Here is an 18,446-nt window from a genome sequence, read left to right as displayed (position 1 = left end):
GATGTCACTGGGACCGTGGCGGTCTGATGTAAAGTGATGTGACGCAGTGACGTTCTGGTGTTACGTGTGACGGCTGTGACGCCGATTAGTGAGGTCCGGAGTACTGGCTGCTCACGCCAACCCCGATAATAACTTCCTGTCGACTGTGGTGATGACGGATATGATGTGGATGCGACTGGACGTTGACCCGGCACTGCAAACTGTCGAATTACATGCTTTTATCCAATGACTGTAAGAAATTAGGTGATTTGTGTTTCGGTAGTTGCTGTCGTAAATTGCCGGAACTCATTGCACTTGTCATCGTCGCGCCAATTACGGTCCGGAATGACGGCTTGGTAGTGTAAGATAGCAAATTCAAAGTAATGTAATGTGCAACACTTCCACTATTTGTCCACATTTTTTCCCAACATGACTCAAGTGTCACGTGAGGCGACGGTCCTCACGACAGACGGCAACGGCCGGGGAGGTCGTCGGACACACACTCACGCACACACAGCACGCTCGCGGGGTCTGTTTACTGTCCTCCCACTGTTCACACAAAGAGTGGACTCGGGGGTCTCATGTCGGCCGGCCGACCGGCCGATTCCGCAATATATCGTAAACGGGAGTCCAGCCAAGGTCAGCACACGTCAGCACGCGTACTGAACACCAAATGGCACTAATTGCTCCGTCATTGGTGCCATTTAGGAGCGCTATTGTGTTGTGATTTGTGACATTTGTGTCACAGCTGTTATTCGTCAGGCACATGACGATAGGTCCTGCAGTTGAAGAGCTGTGGCGGACAAAAAGTCCAGCCCACCACCACAACGCGAACTCACAAGCGCTTATCATGGTGACTAACAAATGTACACGTTAATGTGCAACATCGATGCGTATAGGTTGCAAACCTATGTGTTATCTGACTCGTTTTTTTGCAACAACGTGTGTTTTAATACTATATTTTGCTTGAAGAATTAACTAACTGATTTGTTAGCATTTTTACAGTGATATGTATGGCAGTGCACCTGCGTGTGGCAATCAGGAGTTTAATGATCCACAGTGCGCACAATATCTGTCTCAGACGACGGTGCCTATTGTTCAGACGCCCGTTGCGACTAAGGTTCAAACTGGTTATGCTGGATGCTCAGTTACACAGTAAGTGTGTAAAACGTCGTAGCCTCTTCACTCTTTCGTTGACCTGTCATACCGCCTATTGCATTAACCGCCGCGCAGTTCTGATTGCTCTCTTATTTAGTCACGGGACCACTGCGCTGCCCGTTGACCGTCTCTCCCTAGCTGCATAGCGTTATGCATCACTTGCTAAGGCAATCCGTCAATTATCAAGCCATTGTCCTAGAAACCATGGGCTGGAATGTTGTATCGAAATGCCTTTTGGCACTGCTTCCGCCACCAGTGCATTGCCACTGCCCACTGAATATGCTTCTGTTGCTGGTTGCATGGGAAACATATGGCCGTGTCAGCCTGACGCTGCGTTGGGCACCGGTGAACGCTGGGCTGGGCACAGCGGGTTCGTCGGCCCGCCGTCATCCTATCATCCCATCCTGTAGCGTGATACGTTCCACCGGGCTCGTCGGCCCGCCGTCATCCTATCATCCCATCCTGTAGCGTGATACGTTCCACCGGGTTCGTCGGCCCGCCGTCATCCTATCATCCCACCCTGTAGCGTGATACGTTCCACCGGGCTCGTCGGCCCGCCGTCATCCTATCATCCCACCCTGTAGCGTGATACGTTCCACCGGGCTCGTCGGCCCGCCGTCATCCTATCATCCCATCCTGTAGCGTGATACGTTCCATCACGGACCCCCGCCCTCCAACCCAACCCGTAACTACAGGCGGCGGCGCGGCGCCACACTTCCGGCTTCATTGACCTTCACACGGACCAAGCGGGGCGAGGTGGGGGTCACAGTCACACAGTGCCGCCTACCTGGATCCTGTGCCGTTTGTTCCGTCTTACTCACTGTGCTGTGTGCCTTCGCTGTTTGGGGGGGGGGCTGCTTTGGGGACAAGACCCAAACAAACGAACCGTTGTTATGGCGTCCCTCTGAACGTGTCGCTGCCGCATCGGTCGCCGCCGTCGCAGGAAACAAAGGTGCTCTCGTCACGTGCGGGATCGGTGTTAGGAGGTGGTACACATCTGGGACTTTTTTGTGTGCAGAGAAACGGAAGAGTTGCGGCCGTGAGCGGGCGGCGGTCCCGATCGAAATCGGCCCGGCCCGTCCGCCGGATGGCTGCCTTGTGGCCGGGGGTCGACGGCGCGGTCGAAGTGAACAATGATGGTGCCTACTATTTTTAGCGGCAGAGAAAGCAAGGTTTTATTATCATAAGTAAAGCTAAGCGGTTATTTTGCGTTACTTATGAAGACTCGCAACAGGAACAATGCCCTAAAACCCCAGAGGCCAGGCCATTTTTCCCTTAGTGTAGCAGCCGAAGATCAGTTCGCGCGAAACATACGGCTGCAGCTAAGTGTTCTTTGTCTGACGAATATCATACGAGTACAGCGTGGGGGCGATGTATTTAAGCCTGTGGGGCGTGTGCACCCCGTTTATTTCTTGTAGTCGCTTTTTGTTCGTTATGTGTAGGCATAACGGGTCCAATCGTCAGCCCCATGCTCAATTGCATTTATCGTTAATTGTGTATCCAAATTAGCAAGCTGGCAGCACCGAGGACTTGTATCGAACCTTTGTGTGTCCGAGGCGTTTTACTATCGCCGTGTGATGTCATCCGGTTTTCCCTCTCTTTCTACTTAGGCAAATTAGTGAGGGAGCAGATGGCCAAACGAGCAGCACTGGCATCACTCCCGTCTGTTGCCGAACCGTTCTCTACCCAAAGGAGATATCGGTCCACCATCTCTCTCAGTGCCTGTCGCCCGGCCGCGCCGCTGCGACCATTTCTGGCCGGCTGTCGCGCCCCCACAGGTTGAATCGCCCCCATCCCCAGAGCTATTACACAACCAACTGTCTTATCTGTATCCCTCGTAACGTCTTGTCCGAGCCAGCTCCCTCCTTACTTGTCAGTTCCCTTTCTCACCTTACCTGCCCCAGCTCCTCGGTCTTCCTAACACCTTAGCGGTTTGACCTCCCTCCTCTCACCTTTGTGACTCTTCCTCTGGCAGCCTCACCTGAGTCAGACTCCCTCCTGCGGCGGTGGTCCTGCAAAAAGCGTCCCGCGCCGGCGGCCGAATGGGGAGCGTCATGGCCATACGTGCCCCGGAGCACGGGAAGAAGCCTAACCGGGCGCGTCGGGACGCGGAAGCGTACTTCTGGGTGACCTCCTGCCCTCCCCCCTCACACGCAGACGCCCGGAGGCGCAGGGACCGTCTCAGACACGAGGCCAGGTGTGGTGGGGGGAGGGGTGATGCAATACTCCGCGAAGCCGCCCGTAACCCTGGCGGTCTGGGTGGACGGCAGACGGAGACGTGTGGATGAGGCGGGACGTTTCGTCATTCACAACGCCACGCCGTCTGGCTGGGTGGCTGTGCGAGAGAGGGAGGAGAGAGAGAGAGAGAGAGAGAGAGAGAGAGAGAGGAGAGAGGAGAGAGAGAGAGAGAGAGAGGGAGAGGGAGAGAGAGAGAGAGGGAGAGGGAGAGGGAGAGGGAGAGAGAGAGGGAGAGAGGGAGAGAGAGAGGGAGAGGGAGAGGGAGAGGGAGAGAGAGAGAGAGAGAGAGAGAGAGAGAGAGAGAGAGAGAGAGAGAGAGAGAGAGAGAGAGAGGAGAGGGGTGCGAGGCGTGAGTTACGCCTTTCCAATTCGATTCCGCAAACGGTCTCGACGGCGTGTGATCAGCTGGAGACCTCCCGTCTGTTCTGTAGTTTTGTAGGTATTGGGAAACTCTGTCGCGCTGTCAGATCGCGGTGTCGGAGCCTTATACGGACTGGCGGTGGAGGAACGGCCTCTTTGGCCATAGTGTCAGTAGCCGTGTTTCGCCATTCGTGAATAGTCAGAGCTGGATTTCCCGGAGAAGAAATAAAAAAATGCTGAATAGATTTTCTTGAAAGCTAGAGTAAGGGTGAAATGAGGCGATGCTGGATAAAGCGGAGTGCAGACAATGCATGTAAATTAGAGGCAGTAGGTATTATTTGGTATTAGTGCTTAGGCTTTTAATAATGTGATAAAAGTTTTCGAGATTAATAAGTGAATATGTGGATATACGGCGTGATATAGTTAGAACCATTGACCTATAATAAGTAGAACGTAAAGGGCATATGACGGAATGCGGCTCAAGTACAGGGTGACACAAAAAAAAAGCGGTCATCACCAAAATTCGAATAACTTCGGAAGTTTTATTCAGATCATCACCAAACTTCGGCCACTTTAGGTCACACCTATGTAGCAGACATCCACCAAGTTTCAAGTCTTCACTACGAATACTTTTAGTACAGTGTGTGTTTTACGGACGCTCCACAATGTGCTCCAGGTGAGCGCCCCGGCGCTGCAGGGCGTAGGCACACCTGCATCCGGCGGGCAAAGTTGCCGATAACTCGATAAGAATAACGTTTCAGGGGTAGCACACCCCCTGAGCACTGTCTCCAGAGGCCATTGCACTCTGTAAAGTGCACAGCCATCGGGTTATCGACAACTTTGCCCGCCGGATGCAAGTGTGCCTACGCCCTGCAGCGCCGTGGCGCTCGCCTGGAGCACATTGTGGAGCGTCAGTAAAACACACACTGTACTAAAAGTATTTGTAGTGAAGACTTGAAACTTGGTGGATGTATGCTACATAGGTGTGACCTTAAGTGGCCGAAGTTTGGTGATGATCTGAATAAAACTTCCGAAGTTATTCGAAATTTGGTGATGACCGTTTTTTTTTGTGTCACCCTGTATAATCATACCCACTCACGAGTTGTGGGAGGCCATGTCATCGACAACTTTCCTGCTGTCCGTTGTTATAGAGACAGATGCTGGAGTAATTATTCCGTGCTGTAAGTGATGGCGCCTGGGCCTCACTCACCGCTGGCGTCTTCTGTCGCTGTGATTTCTAACTTCCCACAACAACCCTGAATAATGAGTCGGTAAGCACATGGCGCTTGTCAAAAACTTGGATAGGTATTTGGATAATAAGAGATAGAACTTTGATGGATAGATGATAGATGGGTACTTCGGATATAGAGATAGACCGATTGCATTCGTAAGCTTGATTTTATTCCATTAAGAACCTGATGATTTTTTTTTAGCATTCGACTGTTTTTTATCATTGTCGTTTTTAGCCTTGGAACGGCACACCATGCATGAAAAGCTGAAGCAAAAAGCCGTCGGTTAGGAACTTCGAAAGCACGCTATGCTGCTGTTTTTTATTTATTAATATTGTTATATTTCGCCCAGCCGATCTCTACTGTTATCTATGGTCTCAGCGTTTTCTTCCATTTCCCCGGCTCCATTCATTATCAGCGGGTCCGATCTCGCCTATTGTCGCGCCTTCCCGACTCCCATGAAGCCGTGCGGTGTCCGGGTGAAATTTCGGCGGCCGCCGCACGCACTGGGTGTGAGGCGGCACGCCAACAGTTCGCTCTTCACCAGCGCTTTGTCGCTCGGTACCGTCCTGACACATCTCCTCGCGGCCTCAGATCGACCGAGTAAGATTTTATTTCTAGTAGATGAGTTCGGAGTTCGGAGTAAGATAGGATAGGAGCTCTTCGATTTACCACCGTAGGCTAGCTGGCCAAGAAAATGCCTGCAGAATCTATCTATCTAGGTGCTTTGGTGCAAGAGGCTTCAAGCTTCAAGGATAGTGAAAGCATCTTGTCAAGCTACTGTCCTGGTTTTTAGTCCATAAAGGGACGCAAGGACGCATCATTCACAACCTTTTAGCGACGCTGTTTTTACTTAATATCCATTCGAGGATTTCACTACCTTATGAATGGTCACGGGGATTCACCATGACACTAAATCATCGTCCGTGACGCGTTTAACAGACCGGTGGTGGCACGACCGGAGCGTCCCTACCGCCATCCGTGACCGGCGTGCGTGCGCCGTGCACGCTCCCAGCGGACGAGCTCAGGCGAGTTTACGGGACGGCGAGGAGGCGGCGGGCCGTGATCGCTCGTGAGTCTGTGACTATCGTGCCGTGCGTCGTGTGTCGCGCCGCTGCGGCCCGGTCACGGTGGGTGCCGGGTGGTCACGGATGGGTCTGGTAGGCCGGCCGTCACCTCACGGAGGGGACGACCGGGGGGTGGTATTCTCATGGACACGCACCTGCCTCTTGGCACAACGGTGCGACGCGTGACAAACTATCGCGAAAGGAGAGGCTCTGATTGGACGTCTAAGCCATTTTTTAATGATCAAGCTATTGTCTCGATTGTCGCTGAATAGAATTAAATGAATTGCGTTATATCTAGCAAGCGATCTTCACTTTACCGTTACTCTGAGAGTATATTTAGTTTACCTACGACCGATGTTCAAGGGACATGCAATTTGTATCCATTCAAGCTGCACTATTCTGGCTGTTCCAATCGCGGTAAAAATAGATTTTCCAGTCATTGATCAGTCGGATCGATTTCCTTTACCACTGATCGAAGTTCGTGCGGAAACGTCCGCTGCACACTGTCCGGAGCCCAGAATAGACGGTTGGCGCCACTCAGAGATAGCAGTTAGTCGGCGCGGTCAGAACTGCTGGAGCGGTTGCATCGCCGGCGGTGGGGCTCGGATGGTGTGGTTTCCAGGTCAGACTGTCGCACTCAGCAGCGCCGCTCGTGCTAGCGACCGACACTGGAGCGTCTCGAGAGGAGGCCCTCCGGGCCGGTATGTGCTGAGTAGTGTGGGACTGCGCTGCCGTCTCGTATGATTATCTAATCTGAGTCTGGGGCAGTTTGTGAGCGGTTGACTACTGAGCGACGGTAAGGGAGGGGAGCGTCTCGCAGTTAGTGACAATCGTGATCGTGTGTTTGCCGAAGACTCTCCCAGATATGTATCCTTTAGGCATATTCTACAATCATTTGTATATGTTCCGGGTACGATATGCAACTCCAGTGGACATTTAATGCCTGTCGTGCACCGCTGTCTGCAGTGCGTTGATACGCTACGTCTCAGCGACGATGCATACATGTATGTTTATATAAGCTGGATATGTATGTTTACATATCCAGCTTATTTTTCAACCTTTTATCAAGCTTCACGCGGTGTATCAGCTTTCCGTCGCGCTGAGTCTACGATAGCTTGGTTGACACTTGTGTCACTTTGTCGGAGAGCCGTGACAAGCGATCAAACACTTGCGCTACACGCACCCAGTCGAGTGGAATCCAAACAGGGACCGACTTCTGCGTTAGAGCGGACTTTGTCCAAGCAGATGCAAACAGTCCAAACAGTCCCTTATGGACGCTGCCTTGTCATCGCTGCCGCTTGTTGGAATGTGAAATGCAAAACATTGGATATAGCAATGATGGAAGCTACATCATAAATACGTTGGAATAAAGAAGTCTGCGTGCTTTGCAACAGTATGTAAAGGAGTCATCCGCAACGATTAACGGATAAACGATACATTTGCGATGATGGAATCCAATCGATATCGTGATCGATCAACAAAGCGATCGTGTTTTCCTCCGATCTCGTGCCGAACTGCCGACCTCTAACGTGTTTCTCTCTATCTGCAGGTCTCCACCATGGGCAAGTGTGAGCTGCCATTCACGGAGGAAACGGGCGCGCCGGCCCGGCCGCTGAGCCCGTGCGTTCTCGAGAAGGCCCGCCTGGACCTCAACGAGGACGAACAGGGCCGCGAGCGGGCGCTGGAAGAGCTGCGCACGTGGATTGGCCGCAATCGCAACATCCTCACCTGCCGAGAAGGTGAGTCCGAGGCGGCTTGGGTTCGATTCCCGGGAGAGGGAGTTTTTATCGTATTAAATTGAAGAGTGCGTGACTTACAACCAGATATGTGCATTGACTGTTGCTAAACGTCAGGGGTCTATATGAGGTAAATGAAAAGGGTTACATAGCTGCTGGATTGAGGTTTATTGAGCGGAAACAGTGTCTTTAGCCAGTGGTTGTTTGGCTGCGAACGGTTGTTTACAGGCATCAGAACAGCGAACCGTGTTAATTGGTTTGTTGTGTGCCTCACGACCTGGTAAAGCGATGTTCGAGATGCAGTCCTTCCAGGCATCAGTAGGTTGGATGTTACTTAGTTCAGGGGATGATGATGTCAAAAAGGCAGTGAATCTTCATTGAGCTGTTCGAATGATAGTGCTCCACACGGATATCCGGTAGATCCTAATGGCCATTTGACTAGCATTGTTCGATGAATAGCTGGAAGCGGAAGTCAATGAGTGGGTTACAAGTCAATGATTCCGCGTATTCGACCTGACTTGGTTGTATTCTAAGCATGATTTAGTTGTAAAGATTAGCTGCTCAATTACGTCTTTAATTGTTGTCTTTCACGTCATTTCATTTTGAGCGACGTGAACTTAACTTTAATAAAAGCAACATTTATCTTTACCAAACACAAGTTTGTGAGTTTTATCAAAACCCTAAAAACCCGGCATTAGTGACAACTGTGTCAACCACCGTCCCACTGAAATCGAAACGATCGCCGGTATCCGGCCGGGTTATTTTCGCTCGTGCGATAAATCGCCCGGCGATCCGAGGAGCCCTGTTCCGCGTGGTTCGCGGTGCAGTTTTCGCCCGGGGCGAGAGCCACCAGCGGCTGCGGCGGCCCTGAACCAGATTCTCCGGTCCTGACGAGGCCGATGGCCGCGGGTCATCCAGGACCGATCGCCTCGCTCGGCTCCATTCCGGGCCGATTATGGCATTCTGGCGTTCCGTTCTCGTTTGTGGACCCGCCCCTGACGGCTTTGGAGGCTTTGGTGGTTATTTGCTTTTGGGGTTAGTATAGCTGATGGAAGGACCTTGGTATGTCATGTGATTGGTTGAGAATGATGTTAATTTGTTATCGAGGTCTTAAGGTTTTACGCGACCCAATTTAGTTTTGAAGGAGTCCGATTTGATCGTTTGCGTAAAACGTCTGCCGTCAGCTTATTCCTTATTCTTTTTACAGGAGAGCGCATTCGCTCAATATGTCATTCAATCTTTGAAGGGAAACTCGTTTCGGTAAATTATTTTAAGGACCGTAGGTGTTATTCGGAACTCGAGCAAAATTATGCAAGCTGCCTCATTGTTGCGAGTATTATAGATGTCACATTTCACCGCTTTCTAGTTTCTAGAATCAGATTATGGGACGATTGTTGCAATCGATTAGCCAATCGCACTTGTTAATGGTAGGCATTAGTCTGGCTTCAAAAACTTTAGTAGTGTGATCTCGTTTGTTGCATACGCGAATTGCATTGCATTTAGTGTCAAGTAGATTCATTCACCTGGGTACTGAACTTGTGATACTGATTCTCTTTGCAACAATACCTGTCTGTTAATACGGATAGTTTTTTTCTTAATTAGATCATGATGCAAGAGGGGACAATTCGGCACAGCTAAAAACTATCCGGATCAGACTAAATTGCGGTCGTTAACAAAATAGGTCGCTGGCGGACACCCACTATCCACATCCTGTCCTTTTTACGGTTCACCTCGTCTCCTTTCCCCCTCATCCCCTCCTGCGCCCCACACCTGTCACCCCGCACGCACCACTCAGCCGGGTCCTCGTCTTTGTGGGCGGCGTATGACCGACTGTCTTTGTTCGACACCCTCCTGCCGGGGGCGCTCTGTGCAGCCTGCAGCTCTTCCCCGGCTCCGCTGGAGACTTTCTCGGTCGAGTCTCGGGCGCGCGCGCGCGGTGCTCGCTAAAGTGGGCCGCCAGAGCCGGATCCGTGCCGCCCTCCGCCGTCGCCGACATCGGGGCGACACTGAAAGTGACGGCCGCCAGCTGATTGGCGGGCGGGCGGTGGTGGGCGGTGGTCCGCGTGCTGCGCGGAGGGCGATGGACAGAAGACAAACAGCGAGCCATTGAAGAACTGCTGTCTGTACGTATACTGTAAACATACTGTACGAGTAAAGGGAGGGCGCGATGCTCGGTTGATGGGTGAAAGATGAAGTCTTTGACTTCGTGACGGCAATGTTCAAGTGGGAGGGACAGTTTGCTGAACGTATTAGTAACCACGCGATAGCTTCAGCCAAACAGACCAACCGTGTCATCTTTCATCAGAGCTATTATCCGATGTCTTTTAGCACACTATCGATACTGAGCCCTTGACTGAGCCAACCTTCGACGCTGTTGTGTATATCCATTCCATTATCGCTGTCGTTTTCACCCTGTCAATATCCAGGCTGGGATGTTACCACCACCCTTTCGTTAGCGGCCTCCCCTGTGCCCTGCCGCGCACACACAGGGCGCACCGGCGCGGTGGCTGGTTGGAAGGGACGGGCGCCTGGCGCCTTACTTGCGCCGGGCGTCTGGCCAGCGCCCCTGAGCTGCAGTCTCGGCGCCATCACCGGCGGCCAGACTGGGGCTCTGGGAGCGAACCCCGTCAGCTGCAACGTGTGTGTTGCAAGGGCCGGCTGCTCGGGGACCAGGCAGCCTGCAGACAGCAAACGAAAGCGGGCGCCGCCTGCCTCGAATATGGCCTTCGCGGGAACCCATCCACTTTTTATTTCGATATGATTGATAGTGTGCTTATTGGTCGCTTCTACTTTCTGGGTTAGTTGTGGAAATCATTAGACCTCATTTACCGTGATATCGTCACTTACCTTCAAGGTATCAACCATTGGGAGGGACATGTTTTTCTCTCTGTCGGTTCTATGAGCCACTCAGGCCGTTTTCTACGAACCGCTACTCGGCTTGTACCCTGCTTTAGGTATTAGGCAACATCGGTGGGCTCCGCCCGTTCCAGACCGGTGTTCTGATCGGATCCGCCCCGCCCACCTGCGACCCTGGCCTTTGGTAACCATGGCAATCTGTGACCGGTCTGAGCCCCGGCCAATTCGTGCCAATGTTATTGCATTGCTGTGGAGGGCTTCCCAGCTGCTTACGAGCTAAAAGCTGGCAAAGTTACAAAACGACCGGTCGGTCGCAGAATATGTTGTGAAATGGCTACCTGGTATTCCATGGAATTCGGTCGGCCGGCTGCCTCAACAGGTCAGTGGGAGGCAGTCTTGTTTGGAAGGAGATTTGATCGTTTGGAGAAGTGATCTCGTATGGCCTGGTTTGGGTGACCGCGCGAGAGCTCAATCCATCTTTGTCTTGGCATGAACAGTTGACTTTGTATACGGCGTTGGCCGGCCACAATTGCATTGCGAGGTGTGTGTCAGTGTTATTATTGTTTTTTTTCATAAATCTCTCGCAGTACCATAATTCCTCTGTACAGTTTCATCGCGTGTCTTCAGTAATAAGCAGCTCAATAACAAACAACTGTCTTGTGCTACGAACTCCTGACCTATGCTGTAATTACGAGTCTGCTAAGAGTCGGATGGTGGCCGGGTAGGTAGGTACTAATAGGTATTCTGTGAACAGCTACAAGGTCGATTTGCAAATCGCCGTGTTATTAGTGACAATTTGGTTCAGCAGAAATTCTTCAGCTTTGTGAAAACTGCAGTGGAAAACTAAATTTAGAAAGTGCTGAATGGACTTATCAGGTTAATGTTGACAGTACTGAGTCTTATGTCAGCCGCCGAGAGTACCTACCCATGTCAAGATTCAAGACTCAAGGCTTCACGCATTGTCTCTGTTTAAAGGAAAAGGGCCACCTTTAACATGGGGATTGAAACTGAGATAGCCATCTTGTAGCCCGTGTCCGAAAACCTATCTGTCTACCTCCTTACGGCCGAATTCGGCCTCCATTCGTAGTTATCGGCAATTTTAAAAGAAAATACGCCAGGAATGCGTCCTTATCCCAGGAATGCGTTCTTATCCGACAATACAGCCACCCGCGGCGAGGCTTTGGTTTTTTACCAATCAGCTCCAACCAGCTCAGCTTTAACCAATCAGCTTATCTGACACAATCCGACGAGTCTGTCTTCTGAACGCTGATTGGCTTGAGTGTGACGTCATCGCTATGCCATCATACAGTAGGTGCCGTAGAGAGTATCAACTTAGTACCAATATGTTAAATAGTTTTAAATACTTTTTAGCGAATTGTGCACTTCTGGCACCAGTTTTAAAAAGAAAATGAAAAATAATAATGTCAAAATGAAAAACAACGATATCTTCATATTTCACGAAGGTGGCCCTTTTCCTTTAATTTTTCCTGATATTGTGAAGCCTACATCAGGCTCCAGCATGGACATTTTCATTTCTCTCCAGCCCAATCCCCTCCCGAACATTTGTCGCAATATGCCTTCTTTTCAACTTGACCTCGAATTTCGGGGGGCACGACGAGTCATGCCCTGCAACCTTGAATGACATAATGCGCGGCGCATGGGTTGCATCACGACCCATGTGTGAAGGCAGTAACGTTATGTTACCTACAATGGAAACGTTACCATGGAAACGGCGCCGGGAAGGAGAACCGCTACACTGAGCGCCTGAAGTGACCGTGACATTGACTGCGCAGAGGTGCTGCCATGCAATTACGCACGATTCATGTGCGCGATTTTCACAATGGGCCGCTGATTACATGCTCGTGGGCGGCCCAAGGCTTGCTGATGATGTAAAGTAGTTGGTACAGCTGCGATTGCATAAGTAAGCTGATCATTATCCAGCTTATGTGCGTTGAGGAGAGGCGCTAAGTACGGTGTGCTTACTTATGCCGTGAGGATTTTTGCTGAGTTTTATTTGACCATTATCCGAGCTGACATACCGCATTACCTGTGTCCGGTGGTGTAACCTCCAACTGGACACAGCCCTCTCCGCCTGCGCTCCCTCGTCTGGAAACCCCGCTCGCCATTGTGAGTAGGGGGTCGGACTACGGGCGGTGGCCGGAGACCTCAAGGTCATGACCCGCCAGTGACCGACGGGTGGCTCACTCGTGTCTCTCCCCGCTCTCCCCCGTCCCGCTCTGTCCCGCGGGATCCCCATCACGCACTGTCTACGACACGAGCCGTAGACCCATCCATATCCCCCTCGTACTGTATCGGATTAGCGGCTGCTCGAAGCTCGTCAGCCGCACGTCAATGCCCGGTCAGCCGCGCCGGTCAGACTTAAAACCGCACAGTAGCCAGCGGTCCCGGGAGTCGACCTTACGACACGTGTTGCACACAGCGGTAAGTTGCAAAAGAGCGACGCGTGCGGACCGTAGCAAAGGGTGGCCGACGGCGCGGTGGGTCACTCTGCGTAGGTCCGCGGCGCCGCGCCCCGCCGCGGCCTCCGCCTGGCCTTGGCGGTCGCCGGTCGGCCACCTTTCACGCGTGGCCGATGGCCGGAGGAGACGAGGCCGCCGGGGCCGATGCTCCGCAGAGCCGGATGTGCGTGCGGTGGTATGTCGGTCGGGCCGGCCAATGGCCCGCGCCTCCGTCTGTCGTGGAGATAGCAGAGCGGTGGGCGGTGGCCGCCGGCTACCGCCCACCGCACTTTGTGGATGCGTGTCGGCGAGGTCAGAGATTGGAATAGATACTCCGGCTGGTGTTTATGGATTATGTCACAGCTTTATGAACTGTTCCGTTGTTCAGTGGGAAGTGGTAGCTGGTAGCCGAAATGGTATCACTGTATCGAAACACCAGCTGTTCCAACGAGTTCAGATTGTATCGCTACCAACTCCACACAGAGTCCAGTACGGGTGCTCCGACCCAATTCGATCACCCTTCTCCGGGGATGACTGGATGTCGGCCGGGGTGGTGAAGTTGCTGCTTTCCCAGCGGCACTGGCCGGCTCACAAAGGGCACCTCGCCACTTCCCGTCACGCCGAAGCGTGAAAGGTCCATGAGTCGCCACGACCGCCGTCGCTACCGCCGACCGTCGCGTCGCCACTCGCCCGTCGGCCGCCCGTGTTATAATGGGTCTGCGGTGCAGTGCTTACGCCACGACTGTGGTTGATATTAAACGAAGGCTTGCACCCGAAGTCCCAGTGACAACAGACACTGCGCTTGCAGGCAGCAGAGTCGAAATTCGTACTTCGGACCGTCTCGCTGAATTATCATGAGCGCCGGCGCGGTCCCGCTGGGTTACGCTGCTATGCTGCGATGCAGTCACCACCGGTCGCGGAGACTTTAACGGCGGGCTAGGAACATATCACGGCGACTGCACCGACTCATCGGATGATGCGTGGAATCGCGGACGTGCCAGCGAGGCCGGAGAACATCGCTGTCGAAATATGACCAACCTTTCAGCCCTGGTCTACTCGTTGAGGAACCTACAACATCTCATCCAATGGTGTCATGGTCATTGGTCAATGGTCATGTTTGCTCAAACAGTACCGAGATTTGTCATTGATTTGAGCCTTTATTTCTTCGTAGAGAGTGAAACGTTTCCGGGGTTACCGCCGCTGTTTCAATATTGACTCTTGTTTCACGGCTTCCCGAGAAACGTTACGCTTGACTTAGTCTGGCTGCTGCGAAATGCAGCATGCATATTGCATTTGTCATGAATATGAAGTCGTTGAAAGCGTGATGAAGGGGTGAGAGGCATTGAACGAACAAGCTCAAATAGAAAGTGAATGCATAATACTGTTTTCAACCTGCACATTTTTTCGCATGGTCTGTGGTATTCCATTATTTGACGCTTGGACAGCCTGGTTATAGTTTGACTAATAATAGCCATCATTCATCAACAATAACAATATCGTCGGCACTTGTTTCAACAATATTTTGCGCACCATGACTTGCGGTCTTAGATTGCTATGTCCCTACTCCGACTCTCTGGGTAGACCACTGCGTGTTGTAACGTCCAGCATGTCCTCATGTGAACTTCCCATCCCCTCCCCTCAATTAGGGGAGCTCCGGAGGCCATGACCCCGTCTCATGTGTTTGCCGGCCTCCGCCGTCTGAACGAGCCGGCCGACCGCAGTGGCGGAGCCAGGACTTCGACCACCTGGCTACCCTCGAGTACCAAACACCAATACATTATGCTAATAAGAACAAAACTGCAAATTGATCCCGTTTAATCTCTTTGATTTGCTGTCACCCCCTCCGTCGGGATCCCCTCATCTCCCGCACCCTGGCGCCGCCCCTGGCAGGCCCCGGGGCGCCGTCTCGACTCGTCTGGCGGCGCCTCCAGCCAAGGCCCGCCCGCTCGTAAAGGGACGGCGTGACGTCATCAAGGTCAGAGTTGCGTGGCGATGGGTAAACACCGGATGGGGCGGGGAGGGGCGTTTACCCACGCCGCACAGTGTGGCCAAACGCCAGATTAGCGCGAATTAAATAAAAAAAAAACGAATTTTGGAATTTTGACTTTTTATACCTATCAGTCGATAGGAAATTTTCCAAAGTATGTCGAATGTCGATATCACAATACTTTGGTGTAATGTCTTCCTATCGGTGTCCAAAAAGCTAGCTCAAGTGGACATACGCAATGCCGGTCCCGGCTGTGCTGAAATCGTCGAAAACCCGCGTCACGTTTACAACACATTTTGGCGTAATTGTCGGAGAGGTTTGGAAATAAATGGAGTGGCATATGACTACTGAGCCTATATTTGATAGTATACCCGGATTATATAGGTATCCTTGGACTAACGGATGAGTTATGCTCATTTTAAAATTACCTTTTCAGACATCCCCTGAAAACACTGTCCATCGTAAAAACGTAGAGATATAAGAAAATGGCCAAAAAACTCCACGCCAAACTACCATTAGAAGATTCGCCACACTTTTCTGGACATGATCCATTCAAGAAACCCTGCCCCAACCTGCCCCCCGGCCTTTGGCTCAGCTTTGAACGTATCGGGTTGGCCCGCCCGGGGAGGTATAAGGGCGCGCGGCGGCGGCGGTTCCGTAACGTCACGTGGATGGGTCAACCGCTGTATTTCTGACTTGTTATATTGCTGAATACGGTCTCCAATGAATAAATCTTGGTATTTTTTTTAACCCTCGCCCATATAGGGGGTGAGGGTGGGGGTCGAACGGACCCCTCTCGGTTTTTCGCAAAAAGCTCGCGTAAAAAGCGGCCGATCGCGACGAAACTTTCAGTACCCTCGAGTTTATCAGTTTTACACCTACCCTTAAAATTTCACGACCCTGACCCCAATGACCTTTGACCTGTGACCTATTTCTCGAGACCATGTTTGGCCGGAATCGCGATTCGGCGTATGTTTGCTTGCATTAGCCGCGCGTTTGCAGTCTTTTCGTGGTTTCAGGCGTCTAAACATGTGATATTATGATGTTGGTCCCATGCATTATGGTCGGTGTCAAGATCACTTGAAGGTCAAGTCAGTTCAAAGACCTTTGATGACCTCGGTTCACCTTTTTTTAGTTTTACATGCTTCCAGGCTAGTTTTTGGAGTTGATTTCGAATTTAGTAACCATTTGAGCATTTAGGAAGAAATTTTGGTGCTCTCGTAACATGCAACGAAGCTGTCAGTGGCGGTTGACATCTATTAACCATGAATACCCGGCAGGACGTCTACTGGTTGACCTGACCTGACCTGACCCGACCTACGTTCGCGGCTAGCAAAACACCAATGCGGGCGAGGGTTAATGACATGAAGGTGCAATGGTGTAAGTCTGTGTTTTTACTCCCATTGCTGAGGTTCAGTCCTATCGGTCCGTGTATTTCAGCAACTGTCTACCGATTCATGTGCTTCACCAGGAACATTCACACAGAAACATAATTAGATGTTGATTTTTTCAAGCAAACTTTGGACAATCATAAGAATTTACCAGAGGAATGATGGGAATATCGTAAACGATTCCTCCTCCTAACATGCCCATCATTACTGGGACCCACAATTTTATGACTCTTATTTGCGGTTAAATTCCAGGATTTCGTAATCAGAGTCGGAGTCGTTCGGAGTCAACAGTTCTGACCCCAGTCAGAGTCAGAATCGGAATCGATTTTGGAATCCGGACCAAGACTCGTAGTCTGAGTCACCGAAAATCAATCGACTGCGTGGACTTGCCATGACTGCGGAGTCGGAGTCCGAGTCGATCGTAGTCGTCAATTTTGTCCGGAGTCAGAGTTGAAATTGACTTTTGAAAGCCGTAGTCGCAATCGGAGTAACCCCATCGACTTCACACTCACAGCCCTGGTAAGCACATCACCCGTCATAAGCTAGTTCTCCTTACTTTTAGAGGCGGAACTATGCCATATTATGTCAGCAAGCGTTTATAATGCATCGTAAAAGGTCTCACATAGGTTTAAGTGTCAATTTTGAAACCAAGGAACCACTTTCAACGGATCCGAGCAGCGCTGGGATTAAATTCGCGCTAAACTGGTGTTTGGCCACACTGTGCGCCGGTTGGCCAAACACCTGTGGGTGAGACGCACTGTGGGCACTGGACATGGCGCGATGGTTCCAGCAGACTGCTTGCGGTAAACGTTTGGTTCAAAGATTCTGCGAATGCATGGGTGTATCGTGTCATAAGCGGCTATTTTGCGTGCCTACTTCTAATGAAATGAAGTATTTATAGAAATTAGCAATCCTTTTTATGATTCAGTCATTGTATCAGAAATTCCGTCCATTCATGTGTGCCTGTCACACGGTTCCATAAAAATCGACTTCCCCTTACCGAGCTCTTTTCGAGAGCTTCAGTGGAAGAATCGGAGCATAAGCTGCTCATGACCCGCAGCCACACCCACTGCCCCACTCCCCCCCCCCCCCATCATTCAGCCCGAGCCCGCCCGTGGGGCGCGCCGTGCGCAGCTCAGGGTCAGACTGTTGCCGTGCCCCGCGGCGCTGACCCCCAGACAGCGGCCGCCGGTCGGTGCAACGAACGCCGTGACCTGGATCGTGCCTGACCTCCCGGCGGGGTCAGACAGCCCCCCCGTCTCAGCCCCCGCCCGTGCCGGCCCCCGCCCCCACCCTGCCGGCAACTGTTGCAGCAGGCGCCGAGAGATGAGGGAAATACCGTCTGGAATATTGATCGAGGGGGAGTTGGGAGGTGTGCTTATGAAAGTCGGTACGTCCAGAGAATAGGCGTTGTTTTCTAAGTCTACTGGTGCAGTAATCACACATCGTTTTACATGTAGCCCAACTTATTTATTGTGCTTACCAACGGGATGTTTTATTGGTCATGTGGTCCCTAAGCACGTCCACAGTTCACATGGCAGCATGTCGTCGTTCCTTTCATTGAAGGCCGCAATACTCAACTTGAAATTCCTCATGTTTTACCGCCCCGGATAAAACTCAGCAACATTTAGAGATGTAGGGCTACATGCTTCTCATGATAAAATAATAGTTTGTTGACCTCCATGTAATTGCTTCGACTTTCATGTCTTTATTCTTGGCGTAGTTGTAGACGGTGCAATTAAAAGTTGTAGGTAGTTCCATCATAAAAGTTCCAACGAGACAAGCGACACATACGTCCGGTTCCCAATTCCCATGGACTTGACGATCAAGGCACGCCGACAAAAGCAGTGACATGGAGACACCGTTCGTCACCTGCCACCATTCCCATGTAAGCGCCATAGTAACTGGCTGTTACACGCACCACGCACGCACCTTCCGCCGGGGCGCCGGGCGCGGCGTTTTCTAATGTTCATCACTTTCCGGCCT

General features: G+C 51.6%; 1 protein-coding gene across 1 annotated transcript in view; it reads left to right on the top strand.

The window, feature by feature from the left end:
* Window positions 1-18,446, top strand: part of LOC122383228 (clavesin-2-like) — a 30,255-nt gene that overhangs the window by 3,876 nt on the left and 7,933 nt on the right. The window contains exon 2 of the mRNA XM_043369438.1: window positions 7,581-7,770. Coding sequence (XP_043225373.1) covers window positions 7,590-7,770 — 181 coding nt within the window. The 5' untranslated portion in view covers window positions 7,581-7,589. The remainder of the gene's footprint in view (window positions 1-7,580; window positions 7,771-18,446) is intronic.

The sequence above is a fragment of the Amphibalanus amphitrite genome, unplaced genomic scaffold (assembly GCF_019059575.1).
Source record: "Amphibalanus amphitrite isolate SeventyFive unplaced genomic scaffold, NRLGWU_Aamphi_draft 000158F_arrow, whole genome shotgun sequence".
Classification (NCBI taxonomy): domain Eukaryota; kingdom Metazoa; phylum Arthropoda; class Thecostraca; order Balanomorpha; family Balanidae; genus Amphibalanus; species Amphibalanus amphitrite.
This window is presented reverse-complemented; position numbering and strand designations above follow the sequence as displayed.